We start from the raw sequence: 14,675 nt of genomic DNA on the forward strand, positions 1-14,675 counted from the left end.
ACATGGACTTACCACAGCTTAACCTTTCGCCTACTGAGCAACACTTTGGCTGTTTCCAGTTTTTGGCTATTACAAATAAAGCTGTGATTTTCTGTATATAGGTTTTCTTAAATATTTTATTTATTTATTCACGAGAGACAGAGAGAGGGAGAGAGAGAGAGAGGCATAGACACAGGCAGAGAGAGAAGCAGGCTCCATGCAGGGAGCCTGATGTGGGACTCGATCCTGGGTCTCCAGGATCACACCCTGGGCTGAAGGCAGTGCTAAACCGCTGAGCCACCTGGGCTTCCTCCTGAGTACAGTTTTTATGAAGACATACATTTTCATTTCTCTGAGATCAATATCTATAACCCTAATTGCTAAGCCATGCCATTTACTTATTTTTTTTATTACTGGAGTTCAATTTGCCAACATGTAGCATATCACCCAGTGCTCACCCTGTCAAGTGTCCCTCTCAGTGCCCATCATCCAGTCACCCCAACCTACTTATTTTTTTAAAGAAACTTTTCTAGAGCAGCTAAAAAATTTTATACTATCAGGAATGTATGAAAGATCTAGTTTCTCTGCATCCTTACCAACATTGGACATTGTGTCTTTTTTTTCAAATTTTAGCTGTTCTAATGGGTCTGTAGTGATCTCTCATGGGGCCTTAATTTGCATTTCTCTAATGCCTACTAATGTTAAGCATCTTTTTATGTACTTGTCTGCCATCCATATACCCTATTCAGTGAAATGTCTCTGTTTTTTGCCCATTCTCTAACTGGATTGTTGAGTAATGAGAGTTCTTTATATATTCTAGATGAGTCCTTTATCAGATATGTGTTTGCAAATATTTTCTCCTGGTTTTTAGCATGTCTTTTCATACTCTTAACAAGGTCTTTTACAAATTAAGAGTTTTAACTTTTGATGAGGTCCAATTTACGGATTTCTTTTATGGATCATGCTTTTGGTAGTATGTTTAAAAATTCCTCACCAGCCCTAGGTCCTGTTCTATATTTTCTTCTAAAAAGTTTTAAAGTTTTACATTTTACATTTAGATCTGTGACCCATTTTAAGATGATTTGTGTATGTGAAGTTTAGGTTGAGGTCTTTTGTTTTGTTTTGTTTTTTAATCTATGGTATATCTAATTTTCCAGCACCATTTGTTGAAAAGATTGCCCTTCCTCCATGCAGTTGCCATTACTCCTCTGTCAAAAACTAGTTGGCCATACATATATGGGTTCTCTTTTCTGTTTGATTGACCTATGTATTTATCCCATCACCAAAACCAGTCTTCAAATTGAACAGAGTTCTTCCCGTATGTTATTCTTCTCCAAAATTATTTTAACTGTACTGTTCCTTTGCCTTTTAGAAAGTTTATATTTCATAAATATATTTAATTTTTATTTTATATGTATATAAAACTTCCACATTATATACATATATCAAGTTAACATGTTATACACTTTAATATATATGCAATTTTCTTAATGAATTATATACCTCAATAAAGCTGGAGAAAGGGTAAAGAGAAAAAAAGACCAAAAGCTTGATAGAAAAAGGGGAAAAGACATGAAAAAATAACTGTTAGGAGATACAAAAATGTCCTTAAACATATTAAAACATGTCCAAATTCATTCAAAATTAGAAAAATACAAGTTATTTTTTTATTTTTTTAAATTTATTTATGATAGTCACAGAGAGAGAGAGAGAGGCAGAGACACAGGTAGAGGGAGAAGCAGGCTCCATGCACCGGGAGCCTGACGTGGGATTCGATCCCGGGTCTCCAGGATCACGCCCTGGGCCAAAGGCAGGCGCCAAACCACTGCACCACCCAGGGATCCCAGAAAAATACAAGTTAAACAATACTGAGATGCCACTTCTCACCTATTAGTTTGGTGAAAATTAAACTCTGTGACATGGTAACATATCCTGTTGCTTACAATGTGGGAAAATAGGCACTCTAATATATTGTTGATGGGAATGCAACTGGAAAAACCCTTTGAAGGGGAATTTGGCAATATCAAACAAAGTTCATCTACAGTTAGAGACACTGCTTCCCCATTTTGTGGAGAAAATTGCTTCCACAAAAATATATATGTGCAAAATTATTTGTTGATGTTGTGTGTAATTTCAAAATAATGTAAACAACTGCAAAGTCCATACGTAGAAGAGTGATTACATAAATCATATCCACAAAATGGAATACTATGCAGCTGTAAAAAAGACATAGAATGAGGAAGATCTCATTGACCTGCTATGGGATGATTTACAGGATGTATCTTTAAGTTTAAAGAAGAAAATGCAAAATTTTATGCTACATTTATATAAGAAAGGGAGGATATGGGCACCTAGGTGGCTCAGTTGGCTAAGTGTCTGCCTTTGGCTCAGGTCATGATCCCAGGGTCCTGGGAACAAGCCCTGCATCAGGCTCCCCACAGACCTTATCCTCTCTGCTTCTCCCTCTCCCTCTGCCCTTTCCCCTGGCTTGTGTTCACTCTCTCTCTCATGCCCTCTGTCTCTGTCTCTCTCTCAAATAGAATCTTTAAAAAGAAAAAAAAAAGAAAGAAAGGAAAGAAGGAAGGAAAGAAAGAAGGAAGGAAGGGAAGAGAGGAGAAGATACAAGAAAATATACATGTATTTGCTAATTTGTGCAGAAAGAAATACAGGAAAAATAAACTAAGTACTATTAAGATTGGTGGTTGGGAACTTGGTAGAAAGAAGTAGGTCATGGAAGCAGATTAAAGGCTCAAGGAGGTGTACTCTGCATATTTTTTGGTATACTACTGAGTTTTAGAACCATGATAATATTTCACAAGCCCTCAAAGTCATCATCATCATCCAAAATGCGGGGGGAAACCCAAAATGAAATATGAACAGTAACATACAAACTTAACTGTATTCGAAATGAATAATATCATCATACTGAGTAGGTCTAGATAGAGAAGTACTAACCCAAATAATGTGAGAAAACATTATTTTGACCTCATAAAACTAGGCTGATGAGAAAAAAGAACAGAGACATGGGTTAATTATTCTAATACTTTACATGTATTCTAGGAATAAGACAATAAACATACCGGGAATAACAAAGAAAAAAAGAAAGAAAGAAAAAGGGACTGGAGGTTTGAAAAGGGATGAGTGGTACAGAGTAGGAATGATACAAAATGTGACCTACACAGAGATCCACAAACCCCTGCTCTGGAAACCTTTCATTTCAATGACTCAAAAGAACAATGAATGACAGGAGGGGAAGACTTCCATGAGGACTGGGACTAAAGGAAGAAAGTTATACCTTTTTCTTTTCTTGGGGCCTCATCCTGAGTCATAGTACTGGCAGGACCTATGAAAGTTTCCTCTCCTTGGTATACTCCTCTATGAAGACAGCAGGAACTCAGTTAAGAGGCACTAACACTGTTGTGCTTTGATGAAGGTTGCAAAGTAAGGACACTCTGAGAAGAGAGAGCACAACAGGAGTAGAAAGAACCACAGTCAAACGACAGATATCATATAACTCTCAGGTAGAAGCAGCTATCCTTGCAACAGGCAGCAAAGCTTTGGGCTTTAGCTAAACAACTGTGTCACTGGCAAAGATTTGGATCTCAGGGAAGGCAACTGAGACATGGGTGCAAGACTATCAGTTGTTTCAACTGGGCCATGACAATGACAACCCTAGTTACTTTGCCTCCCTTCTGCCCTTCCTTCTATGAAATCAAATGGTCACAAGTAAGGTTAGGATGATTTTTCTTCCAGGAATTCCTGAATGGGGCATTTGAGAATGAGCCCTTCCTATACTGAGTTGCATATAATTTTATTGCTAATAGTAACTATTCTTCAAGGAATGCATTATAAATGAAAATCTCTTTATTATAGAATAGGCATCCCTAGCAACTTGATAATATTCAAAGGACTGGAAGAAAAAGCAGAAAAAGTGTCCTATATCCTGCTCATACAAGGAAAATGGCCTATTATTAAATTGAAGCAAAAGAAAGGATTATTTATCAAGAAATTCCCTGTTTATACACATCAAAATGGGATACTGGGTTGGACATGCCTTTTATTCAGGACAACTGTATGTTCAGGGGGTGACTTGCATTCTCTTTTGACTATCAGCACTTGCTCAGGGCTACAAAGGGAGTCCTGACTTTATAGGACACTGTCTTTGGCATCAAGTCTAAATATACTTCAAAGAATTTTGGGCATATATTTTTCATCATATCTTTAAAATCTGGTTAGTCTTGTGCAGTGAGTGGAGATAAACAAGAGGAGTTCTTAATCACTTCACAATTTCAGAGCAAAATAGAACCCTCCTCGGTTTCAACAACCTTATGTGGCCACTCTCCAAGTATGCAGCAATGTTTATTGTGGTTGACAATTTGCAGTTCCAAATGTGGAATAATAATGTCACCAAGACAAACAGATGGTAATGGATATTCCTGTTAACAGGTATATGAAGGAATTAAGTGTGACAATATTACTTATTGGGTTGAAGATATGGACAGAGAGAAACTTAGTGAAAATCTTCCTGAATTTGCAAGAAATACTTCAAAATTTTAACTGCTAGAGAGCCTGGCATCTTTTGAGAAGGGTGAAGCATAATGTTGCTCATATGATCATTAGCCAAAATCTTGGGAGGTACCAGAGTCAGAGTCATGCATTTCTTAATAGTATCTGTACTGCTAAGAATTCTCTTTTTTTTTCTTTTTTTTTAATTTATTTATGATAGTCACAGAGAGAGAGAGGCAGAGACACAGGCAGAGGGAGAAGCAGGCTCCATGCACCGGGAGCCCGATGTGGGATTCAATCCCGGGTCTCCAGGATCGCGCCCTGGGCCAAAGGCAGGCACCAAACCGCTGCGCCACCCAGGGATCCCCTGTACCCCTGTACTGCTAAGAATTCAACCAGTGTTGAATCTTTCTGTCATGAAAAGATACCACATTTCGCAGCTTTTATGGCTTATGAGCTTGGCCAAAACTTGGGAACAAAGCATGACTATGACCTACAAGTGTCATTGCCAGAACCTCTGTCCTATGCATGAATTTCTTACTGTCAAATGGACTTCAGCAATTGTAGCTCTGACTACTTCCCCTAGCAATTGCATAAGCACAGAGACTACCTTTTAACAAACCTGAGCTCTGGCACTCCCTTGGAAAGTCATATTGTAAAGGGAAAAAAAAGACACTAGGAAAGGAAAAGAATGTGATTGTGAGTATCTTGAATATTAAAAGGATCACTATTGTCTGCCCTCATGCCAGCTGAAGAAAGGTTCAGATTATACATCTGGGATCCTTCTACAAAACCTGAAAATTTCTAAACCTGCTGCCTCAGAGTAGATGAGTGTGACCTGTGAACACTGTAATGGCATCTCCAGGTGATGCCAGATAGATATCTACAAGCAAGATGGCACTCCTTACAAAGAACAAGGTTACTGTTACCAGGGCTGATGCTGAAGCATCAGTGTGTTAAAATTTTTGGAAAGGGCACAAAGGTTACCTGGAAAGCTGGTATCATTACATAGAATACCAAAGGGGGCAGGTTTGGAAACTGTGGCAGTCAATCAAAAGGGATGACTAACATCTTTAGTAAGTACAAGGCCAAAGACACAAAATGTGAAAGGCTGTTGACTGAACTGAAAAACATCAAACGCTTACCCAGTTCCCCATGTAGGACATGTAGTATTGGAGAGCAGAGTTTTGTAAAGCCATAGACAGAAATGATGAGAAGAAGATGAAGGATGGTACCCGACGTGGTCTACAGAAGATCCATATTAATCAAACCTGCTTAGATACCACTACACTCCACTATGACTACAACCTGGACAAATGTCATGGAGGGGTATTCACAAAAATTTTAAGAATGTCACTGTGTCTACATCTATACCCCTCCTACATGTGAATCAAAGGGTTATAGGGACAGTTTGAATAGTGGCCCAACTCTACATGTTCCCTCTGACTCTCAGTATGACAAAAAGCTAATAATCCTAATCTGGATCTTGCCTAGCCTTTTACTATTTCTCATTGCTGTTATCTTTTTGTTTACTTACATCCACTGAAGATCTAACAGCAGTGTCACTGCAAAAAATTCATCAAAGCAAGATTAACAAACCTGACAAACATTTGATAATTGCCTTCTTTCTGGTAATAAAGCTGAATATGAAGTCACATTAAAAGGCCTTTTTTTTTTAAAGATTTATTTATTTGAGAGAGAGGGAAGGGTAGAGAGAGAAAGAAAGCGTAGAGGGAGAGGGAGAAGCAGACTCTTCACTGAGCATGAAGCTTGATGTAGGGCTCAATTCCTCCATGTGGAGATCATGATCTGAGCAGAAATCAAGAGTCAGACGCCCAACTGAGCCACCCAGGCACCCCACTAAAAGAAATGTTTAAGAATTGGACTGGACTCTGTAGCTTTGATGTCCCTCAAGTTCTAGGGAAATAGGAATTCTTCCTTTTTTCCATCTGTCTCTCCAAATGTTGAATAATTATTCATTTTAAATTAAAAGAACTTAAAGCAGCTCCTTATATGAAGCAATCTTTCTTGTTCTGTGCCATCCAAAAATCAGGTTTCCAGAGATACGGGGCAATGAGAGGCCTCAAGATGTGATCTTGACATAACAAGGAGAGTTTATCCTCCATAGTAAGGCTGAAGTTTATGACCTTGAACTTAAAGAGCTATTACTGAGCACCCTAACATTTCTACAGAGAGTTCCTTCAAAATGATCTCTGGAACTTATGATTCAGAGCACCCATTGTAATCTATTCTGTCAATCTGCTCTAATCTTAAGGATTTTTCCTTAGATCAAAGGAGTATGTCAGATGAGAAGTATCTCATTACTAGCTCCAGGTGTTTTAGATGATTCTCATTCCAGTCACTTTGTCTACTTGGCTTTCCTCTTTATTTTTGCATCATAGTATCTATTGCTCTGGCCTCAGCAGATTGGCTTTGTTCATAACTTTTCTTTTTTATATTTATTTATTCATGCGAGACACACAGAGAGAGGCAGAGGCATAGGCAGAGGGAGAAGCAGGCTCCTCACAGGGAGCCCGATGTGGGACTCAATCCCGGACTCCAGGATTACGTCCTGAGCCAAACGCAGATGCTCAACCACTGAGCCACCCAGGCATCTCATGGCTTTGTTCATAACTTAACTGGAGAGGACAAACATCACTTGCTGTTTGATTAAAGAAGGAAAGGGGTACCTGGGTGGCTCAGCTGGTTAAGTGTTTGACTCTTGGTTTCAGCTCAGGTCATGATCTCAGGGTGCTGGTATAGAGTCCTGTGTCAAGCTCCATGCTCAGTGCAAAGTCTTCTGGTCTTTCTCCCTCTGCTCCACTCCCTGCTCTCACTCTCTCTCAAATAAATAAATAAAATCTTTTTAAAAGGAGGAGGAGGAGGAGAAGGTAGAGGAGAAGAAGAAGAAATGGATTAGACATTTCTACTGTTGAATGAGGCTCTGCAGTCTGGGAATCTTTTCTTTCCCAAAAGGTTCAAATTCTAGTTACTAGCCATTCATTCACTTACTCATTCATTTATTCTATAAATATATATTGAGCACTTACCAGTAGGTTAAACCATGTAAAATTGACGGTATTAGGCCATTTTCACCTACAAAAAATGGTAATTTCATATGGTCCAACCTAATTCTATATCCAGGCACTATGAAACCTACCTTTAGATTTCTGCTTATAAATGAGAGGTGAGAGTTTTTGATACCTAAAATTTCTTTTAATCCTGATTTCTTATAAATATTATTATCCCCTGTAACTTCACAAGATTGGCCTTAATTTCCTAGAGCAGATAGTCCCTACTGTCAAGACTTAGAACAGTACTGAACAAATAAGAGACTAGGGTGTGTCTGAGGATCCCACCATCAGTTTTTTGGTAGTTACTGTTCTACTTTCTTCTGAGTTTCAAATACTCTTCAAAGAACAGAAACCTAAGACTTTCTTTGTCCAACCTCAAAGGGAATAACAATACTGGCAAAATATGACTGCGTGCCATCCTACTTACCCCACAACCATGGCTGGAGTAGAGAACCTGGAAATGGCACATATAAATAACAACCTGGAACTTATCTAGAAGAGATTTAAACAAATCTAGTATTCACTGAGGTGACAGGAGTCTATCTCTTAGAAGGACAGTGACTTCACCTCCCTGAACAAAGACTTTTAAGAATCACTAGTGAATCTGAGAATAACAGAGAGACCCTGCTCAAATCAAGAAGAAAAGCTACTAACCACAGCACTACATCCTCTTTCACTTCCATAGTTTAAGGCATGGTTGGAAAAGACTTGAGATGTTATTCCCCAACACTCTTCTCAGTCCATTAGTGTGGAGTAATTCCAGTACCTGGATGTTCCAGTATTACAGTTTCAAAGGATGGTGGAGGGCTAGTAGCAAAAGTAAGGGTAGACTCCATTGTATCTAGGCCCCTGCTATAGAATCTCTTCTGTGAGCATAATAATGGTGTTTGAGTGTCTGCATCACGCCGAGCCTTTTGCTTTAGTTGGTAGAACTTGTACTGGGTCCAGCCATATACTCCACAGTTGAGCAGACCCTGGGATGATGCTGTTAGAGCCTGGAGGAGATGAAGTGATGGAACCCATCCTTCAGATTTTCAAAGATCAAGGGAATAGTACCCGTTCCCCTTATTTATAAAGCATTGTTATATCTCCTATATCTCAAACATCAAGATCTGGTGTCAGTTTTTTATATTTGTCTAGCTCTTCCTGAACTTACTCTTCACACTGTACCTTGTTACGGATGACTGAGACCTGGTCATATTTCTTAGCATATACATAAGGGAAACGAACTGGTTTCAATGCTCTTCCTTATTACCGCCATTTCCCAGGCGAGGCTTGAGAACAATGCCCAATCAGTATAATCAGATAACCCAAAAAAACCTTAAGTCTGATGAAAGAGGTAAAGTGAGAATCATTCTATTTCTGTATTCCTCTTTCCCCGTTTACCTAGAATAGCTAATTTATCCCATTCAATTCATCCTGAATGGGAGAAAATCACCACTATCAGTGTTTCATAAAAAACATTATCTGGTAGATCTTGTCTTTTTGTTACCCATTCCTAAAAATAACACCAATAAGATGAAGTTAACTAGAAATACATATGCTCTGGAATGCATGGCAGCACTTTCACAAAAGTATCTGCTTTGTGAGGAAAATTTCACATTCTTCATAACTGAATATAAATAATACATTTTCTCTTTTGCAACACAGAAATAAATATGCTAAGGGAAAAAACTGTGCTTACTGCATAATGGCAGTATAAGAGAACAGGATAAGAGGGTGTGAGAAAAGATGTTGAAGGTGTTACCTGGAGAACACAGAGGGCCATGTGAAGCTTCATGTCCTGTGGCTTAGTTAGCTTTATGATCATCAGAATGACAACTGTGAAAACACAAAGTATAAATCTTCTTGCCAGCCGCACCTGTTTGAGCATAAAATTCCCAAGTCTACATGCCTACATACTGTGAGAAATAAAGCTATAGGCATAATAAAGACTAAGAATGAGATTAATCAGTTACATAAACCACTGGGCCTTCGGTCTACAACTTCTATTCCTCATTGACTAAACTTTGCAGGTTATTAGTGTAGCAATGATGATAAGACACACTATGGGAAGATAAGCTGCACTTCTTAGCATTTCAGAATTTATCAAGCTCTTTCATAAGCATTATCCGATCCTCACTACACTTTGTGTAGTACAAAGGACAGGTGTTAATACCTCTGAGTTCTATCAGGATGTTTCCTCTCTTAGGTTTCATTTCATGTCCAATTACCTTAATGTCTAAAACACAGGAAGAAAAAGAAGAAAGTGGGACCAATATAGATTTTACAGCTGGACAGGAATTTTACAAATTGCAGTCATCCTTCTTGGTGAGACCATTTTGCTTGATCTGAACCCAGTAGGTGCCCTCATCATTACCTGGCTCTTTCCCTTAAGATACCTACCTGGACCCCAGCAGCAAAAGAAAGCCACTGGGTAGAAGCGAACTCGCTGCTCCACAATATGAATCACTGCCCACTGTTCACTCCCCAGGAAGCCAGTTGATTTTACAAACTTCTTATACAGAGTCTGGGCTTGGATAAGTAAGACCTAAACATGGGTACAGCAGTGAGTAGTTTGCCTAAGGCTTGGCCAAACTTCCCAGCTCTAGCTTCCTATTGTTGTAGAGGGATCACTTCTCTCAGGATCTGAGAGCAGAAAATTTCATTCTCCTGTCTTTGCCATCAAAGACTGGCTTTTTCTGAAAGAAAATAATCTTCAGAGTCAACTTTTTGCTTGCCCAAGGGAAATGGACAGATAGCCAAACCTGTGGTTACAATGTTCAATACATAAACTTTACATCAACTCTCAGGCTTTTTTTTCCTAAGTGAGGCTAATCACAGAATGTATGGGAAGTCAAAGCTAAGATCTAACCAGACCCTTTTTAAAAACACTTCACTAGAAATTGTGTTAGAAAGTATTCTGTGCTTAATACCCTTAAAAGAAACACTTTACGGGATCTCTGGGTCGCTCAGCGGTTTAGCGCCTGCCTTTGGCCCAGGGCGTGATCCTGGAGTCCTGGGATGGAGTCCCGCAACGGGCTCCCGGCAGGGAGCCTGCTTCTCCCTCCTCCTGTGTCTCTGCCTCTCTCTCTCTCTCTCTCTCTCTATGTCTATCATAAATCAATCAATCAATCAATCAATCAATCAATCTTAAAAAAATTCTTTTAAAGAAACACTTTAGCACCATGGCTGAGCTTAAATTCTCAACTCTAAGCAAAAGAAGTTTTAAGAAGTCTCTTTTTGACCTTAGATGGAAAATAGATAGTTTTCCCCTTCCATTTGGGGGCTATTCAAATAAGATTAAGTTAATGAAAAAAATATATAAATCAGTTCAGAAGTCCAACAAACTTTTTATGGGGAATAAATTAGGCAATAATCTTGGTACAAATCTTGGTAACAAATCTAAAATTTTCCCTAATAATCTAGACCCATTTTCTAAGTTAATAAGCCAATTATTTAATTAAATTTAGCCATGTAATTTCCTTTCCCTACATACATAGAAATCAAAAGGAGGCTTTTACTTATTTGGGAATATTTATGTCTAGTAGAATCAGTTCTGATTCTAAATGCCCACTGAAGCTTGAGTTATTTTTTTTTAAAGATTTTATTTATTTGAGAGAGAAAGAGCATGGGACCATGAGCAGGGGGGAGGGGCTGAGGGAGAGGGAGAAGCAGACTCCTTGCTGAGCCAGGAGTCCAACTCTGGGGCTTGATCCTAGGACCCTGAGATCATGACCTGAGCTGAAGGCAGACACTTAACCAAATGAGCCATCCAGGCACCCGAAGCTTGGGTTATTTAAAGAGGCAAACAAGGAAGGGACAGCCCTGGTGGCTCAGAGGTTTAGTGCCGCCTTCAGCCCAGGGTGTGATCCTGGAGATCCAGGATCAAGTCCAACGTCAGGCTCCCTGCATAAGGCCGGCTCTCCCTCTGCCTGTGTCTCTGCCTCTATCTCTCTCTGTGTTTCTCGTGAATAAATAAATAAAATCTTTAAAAAAAAAATAAAGAGGCAAACAAGAATCACCAGGTGAGGCTCTGAGATACCTGCCTCTCTTGTCATTCAGTAGAACATCAAAACCATCCTAATATAAACTATTCATTTCACCCTCTTTACAAAGATGCTGATTTGAGCCAAGCTATCTCTATAACTTATTTTTAAGTTGTCAAAGGAAATACTCCATAATTGATTTGGTACACATGTGCCAGCTGTGCCAGCAAAACAAAACATATCTGTGGGATAAATCTGGTCTGCAGGCAGTTTGTAATACTTGAACTAGCATGTGAAGAGAGGAGAAAATGACACTGAAAAGTAGATATGGCAAATAAAAAGGCATATTCGCTTGTGTGCTGATTTTGTACTATGCATTTATGTGTAAATAACATACTGTTACACGGCAAATTATTTTAACTGTACATCATTCTGATGATGTTAAATGAGTATTTAGTAAATGCCTAAGCCACTTTAATCCCAGTTAGACATAGCATAAATGCACATATAGCTAATAAAGGATTGAGAAAAGAAACCTTCTTCATTATTTGGAAAATTATCAAATTAAATCAAAGCATATTTCCTGTGTTCTGGAGTGTTAGCCTGTATAAAGGGTATACTTGATATATACTAGTTTTCTGGTGTGGTCTTCCATGAGGATCCACAGGAACATATATTAGTTAGTTCTAGGGTGAGCATAATTCTCACCTAGTGAATATAGACTCTTTCCCCACTAATCGTTTAATTTTGGGAAGCCCAAATACTGAGGTAGTAATTAAACTATCAATATCTCTTAGCTACCTTCTTAGTTCTGGGACTTTAGGAAATGTCTCTCCATCCCATTTTTCCCAGGCCCTGGAAATACTGCCATATCCCTCCAAATTCCCTTTTTCTAGAAAGGCATACCACAATGGTGAGGAGGCTGAGGAGAAAGCTGGTCAGGAAAATGGTGATCCCATAAAAATAAAGTGCACTACAGACTGATGTGTTGGCAGAAGGCAGTTCAGCCATGGCTGATGGTGAATACATCAGAATACACCTAGGAAGAGAATCAATGGACAAGAGTACTACTACGGATACAAGACTAGAGAGATACGAAAGATACCCATTTGGTACAACAAAATTTAATAAGTATGCAAATTTTACTTATCATTTTGCCAACCCTTGCCCATAATACCTTAGTCCTTCTCATATACACATTATCTTCCAGTCACTTTGCATTATATTTCTACTTATGTATTTTTTGACTCGATTATACCTTGTTCTATAGACTACACCAAATTTCCATATTACCTTGTTCCAAATACAAACAACTTGGCCAGAATGTATGTAGAAAGTCTTTTCCATATCTCTATATGAAAAAGAAAAGGTGTAGTCTACCATTAAAATGATAGATTTGATCCTTGCTTACCTGTGGCTCTGGGTGAAGTTGTGGAAACATTCACTGATATTGCCCAGACAGAATACAGGTATCATCAACAGCAGAGGTATCAGGCTGGGAGGAAAAAAAAATATCAACCTAATATTCAGATATTTTTATGCTCTTTCCCCTTCATAAAATACTCTGTTCTTCTCTCAATTCCATCACCCCTCTACTCTCCACAAATACACACCCACCCACCCTCACACACATTTAATTTCTTCAAGAAAAGGGCCTCAAAAACTTTATGTATACTTCTTGTCCAACTGCTAGGTAAATGGAGTGGAGAATGCATTTCATATCTAAATTAATGAACCCTAACAGACAGTCTTTGGGTGTGGGTCAAAGTGAAAGGAAAAATCTAACAAGGAGTTCTGTGCTAACATTCTATGACAACCAGGAATAGCTTCATTTTCATCAGCCCCTTCCTGGGAGCTTTCTCAAGGTATACATTTAAATAATCCATTATTTATCTAGCTAAATATAGCCAGGTCCCTATAAGATGAAAAGACCCAGAAATAAAAGTTACAAACTCTTAACATCAACTCTGATAGGACTACTACTTTAGATGAGATCCAGACCCTTTGGGGGGTAAATACTTTTAAGACTCACCCAATGTGTTATAAAGGTAGATGAGATCTTGAAAGCCATCTGCTATAACTCTTTATGATATAAAAAGGGATTAGAAGTCCAAAAACTTAAAGGGAAATATTTGTTGAAGGTCACATAGAGTTAATGGCAGAATTAAGGCTAAAATGCAAATCTGTAACTTCAAACTGCTTGCTTTTTCTATCTGGGAATATGGTACCAATGATCCTATGTTTGTTGCTTCCAACTCAGGCTCTGTGAGGACCTAGGAGTGATAGACTCAATGGAAATAAAAGGCACTGTCCTCCTATTTGTTCCCACCTGGACCATAATAATGAGTTTACACCTTTCTAGAATGGAAAGCAAAAACCTTACCTTGACAAAATGATGGCTATTTGACCAATGTGACAAGTATAATCTATAACCTGTGAAAAGAATAAATACTAGTAAAGTCTTAGAATATTGTCAATCATAGTATAATAAATATCAGGTCATCACATACCACTTGAATAAACAAAAATCCCCAAGAGCCACCTTGCTTCTGTCAAACAATATTTACTACAAAATTCAAATAAATAGATAATTCCTGGGATGCCTGGGTGGCTCAGCGGGTTGAGCACCTCCCTTCAGCCCAGGGCGTGATCCTGGGGTCCCAAGATCGAGTTCTGCATCAGACTCCCTGCACAGAGCCTGCTTCTCTCTCTGCCTGTGTCTCTGCCTCTCTGTGTGTCTTTCATGAATAAATAAATACAATCTTAAAAAATAGATAGTTCCTTAGCATGGGAGACAAGAGAATTTTATCTGTATTACTATATTCTAAAACATACAACAACAGCCACAAAGAGAGCCTGTGGAAAGTACCCTAAAGTAAGACTTGGATATCACAATAAATTCTCTTAAGAATAAAGGTAAGTAGAAAAAAAAAAGAATAAAGGTAAGTAGGACTCCTCCCTGTTCTATTAATGGTTCAATCTATGCTCTTTTAGATCCAGGGAAGTGTGGACTTTTCCAACCTTATGGGTGGAGTAGCAGTCTATGTATAAGATGACCAGCAGAAAGCTTAATAAGCCAGGACTAGTATAATAGAGAGGGGTTATATAAGCCCCTTGGAAATAATACCCATGAGACTCTAGAAGAAAG

The 14,675-nt window shown here is 38.6% G+C and overlaps 1 protein-coding gene across 13 annotated transcripts in view; it reads right to left on the reverse strand.

Annotated features, from left to right (window-relative positions):
- TMEM116 (transmembrane protein 116) overlaps window positions 1-14,675 on the reverse strand; it is a 145,626-nt gene that overhangs the window by 38,509 nt on the left and 92,442 nt on the right. For 12 of the 13 annotated variants that reach the window (XM_077875683.1, XM_077875691.1, XM_077875694.1 and 9 more), the window contains 6 exons: window positions 13,911-13,960; window positions 12,939-13,022; window positions 12,434-12,566; window positions 9,945-10,089; window positions 9,307-9,380; window positions 8,326-8,554 (listed from right to left, as the gene is read on the reverse strand). In XM_077875683.1, coding sequence (XP_077731809.1) covers window positions 8,326-8,554; window positions 9,307-9,380; window positions 9,945-10,089; window positions 12,434-12,566; window positions 12,939-13,022; window positions 13,911-13,960 — 715 coding nt within the window. Of the gene's footprint in view, window positions 1-8,213; window positions 8,555-9,306; window positions 9,381-9,944; window positions 10,090-12,433; window positions 12,567-12,938; window positions 13,023-13,910; window positions 13,961-14,675 lie in introns of all 13 variants that reach the window. The other variant, XR_013366520.1, reaches the window with a different exon arrangement.

This window comes from Canis aureus, chromosome 27 (genome assembly GCF_053574225.1).
Source record: "Canis aureus isolate CA01 chromosome 27, VMU_Caureus_v.1.0, whole genome shotgun sequence".
NCBI lineage: Eukaryota > Metazoa > Chordata > Mammalia > Carnivora > Canidae > Canis > Canis aureus.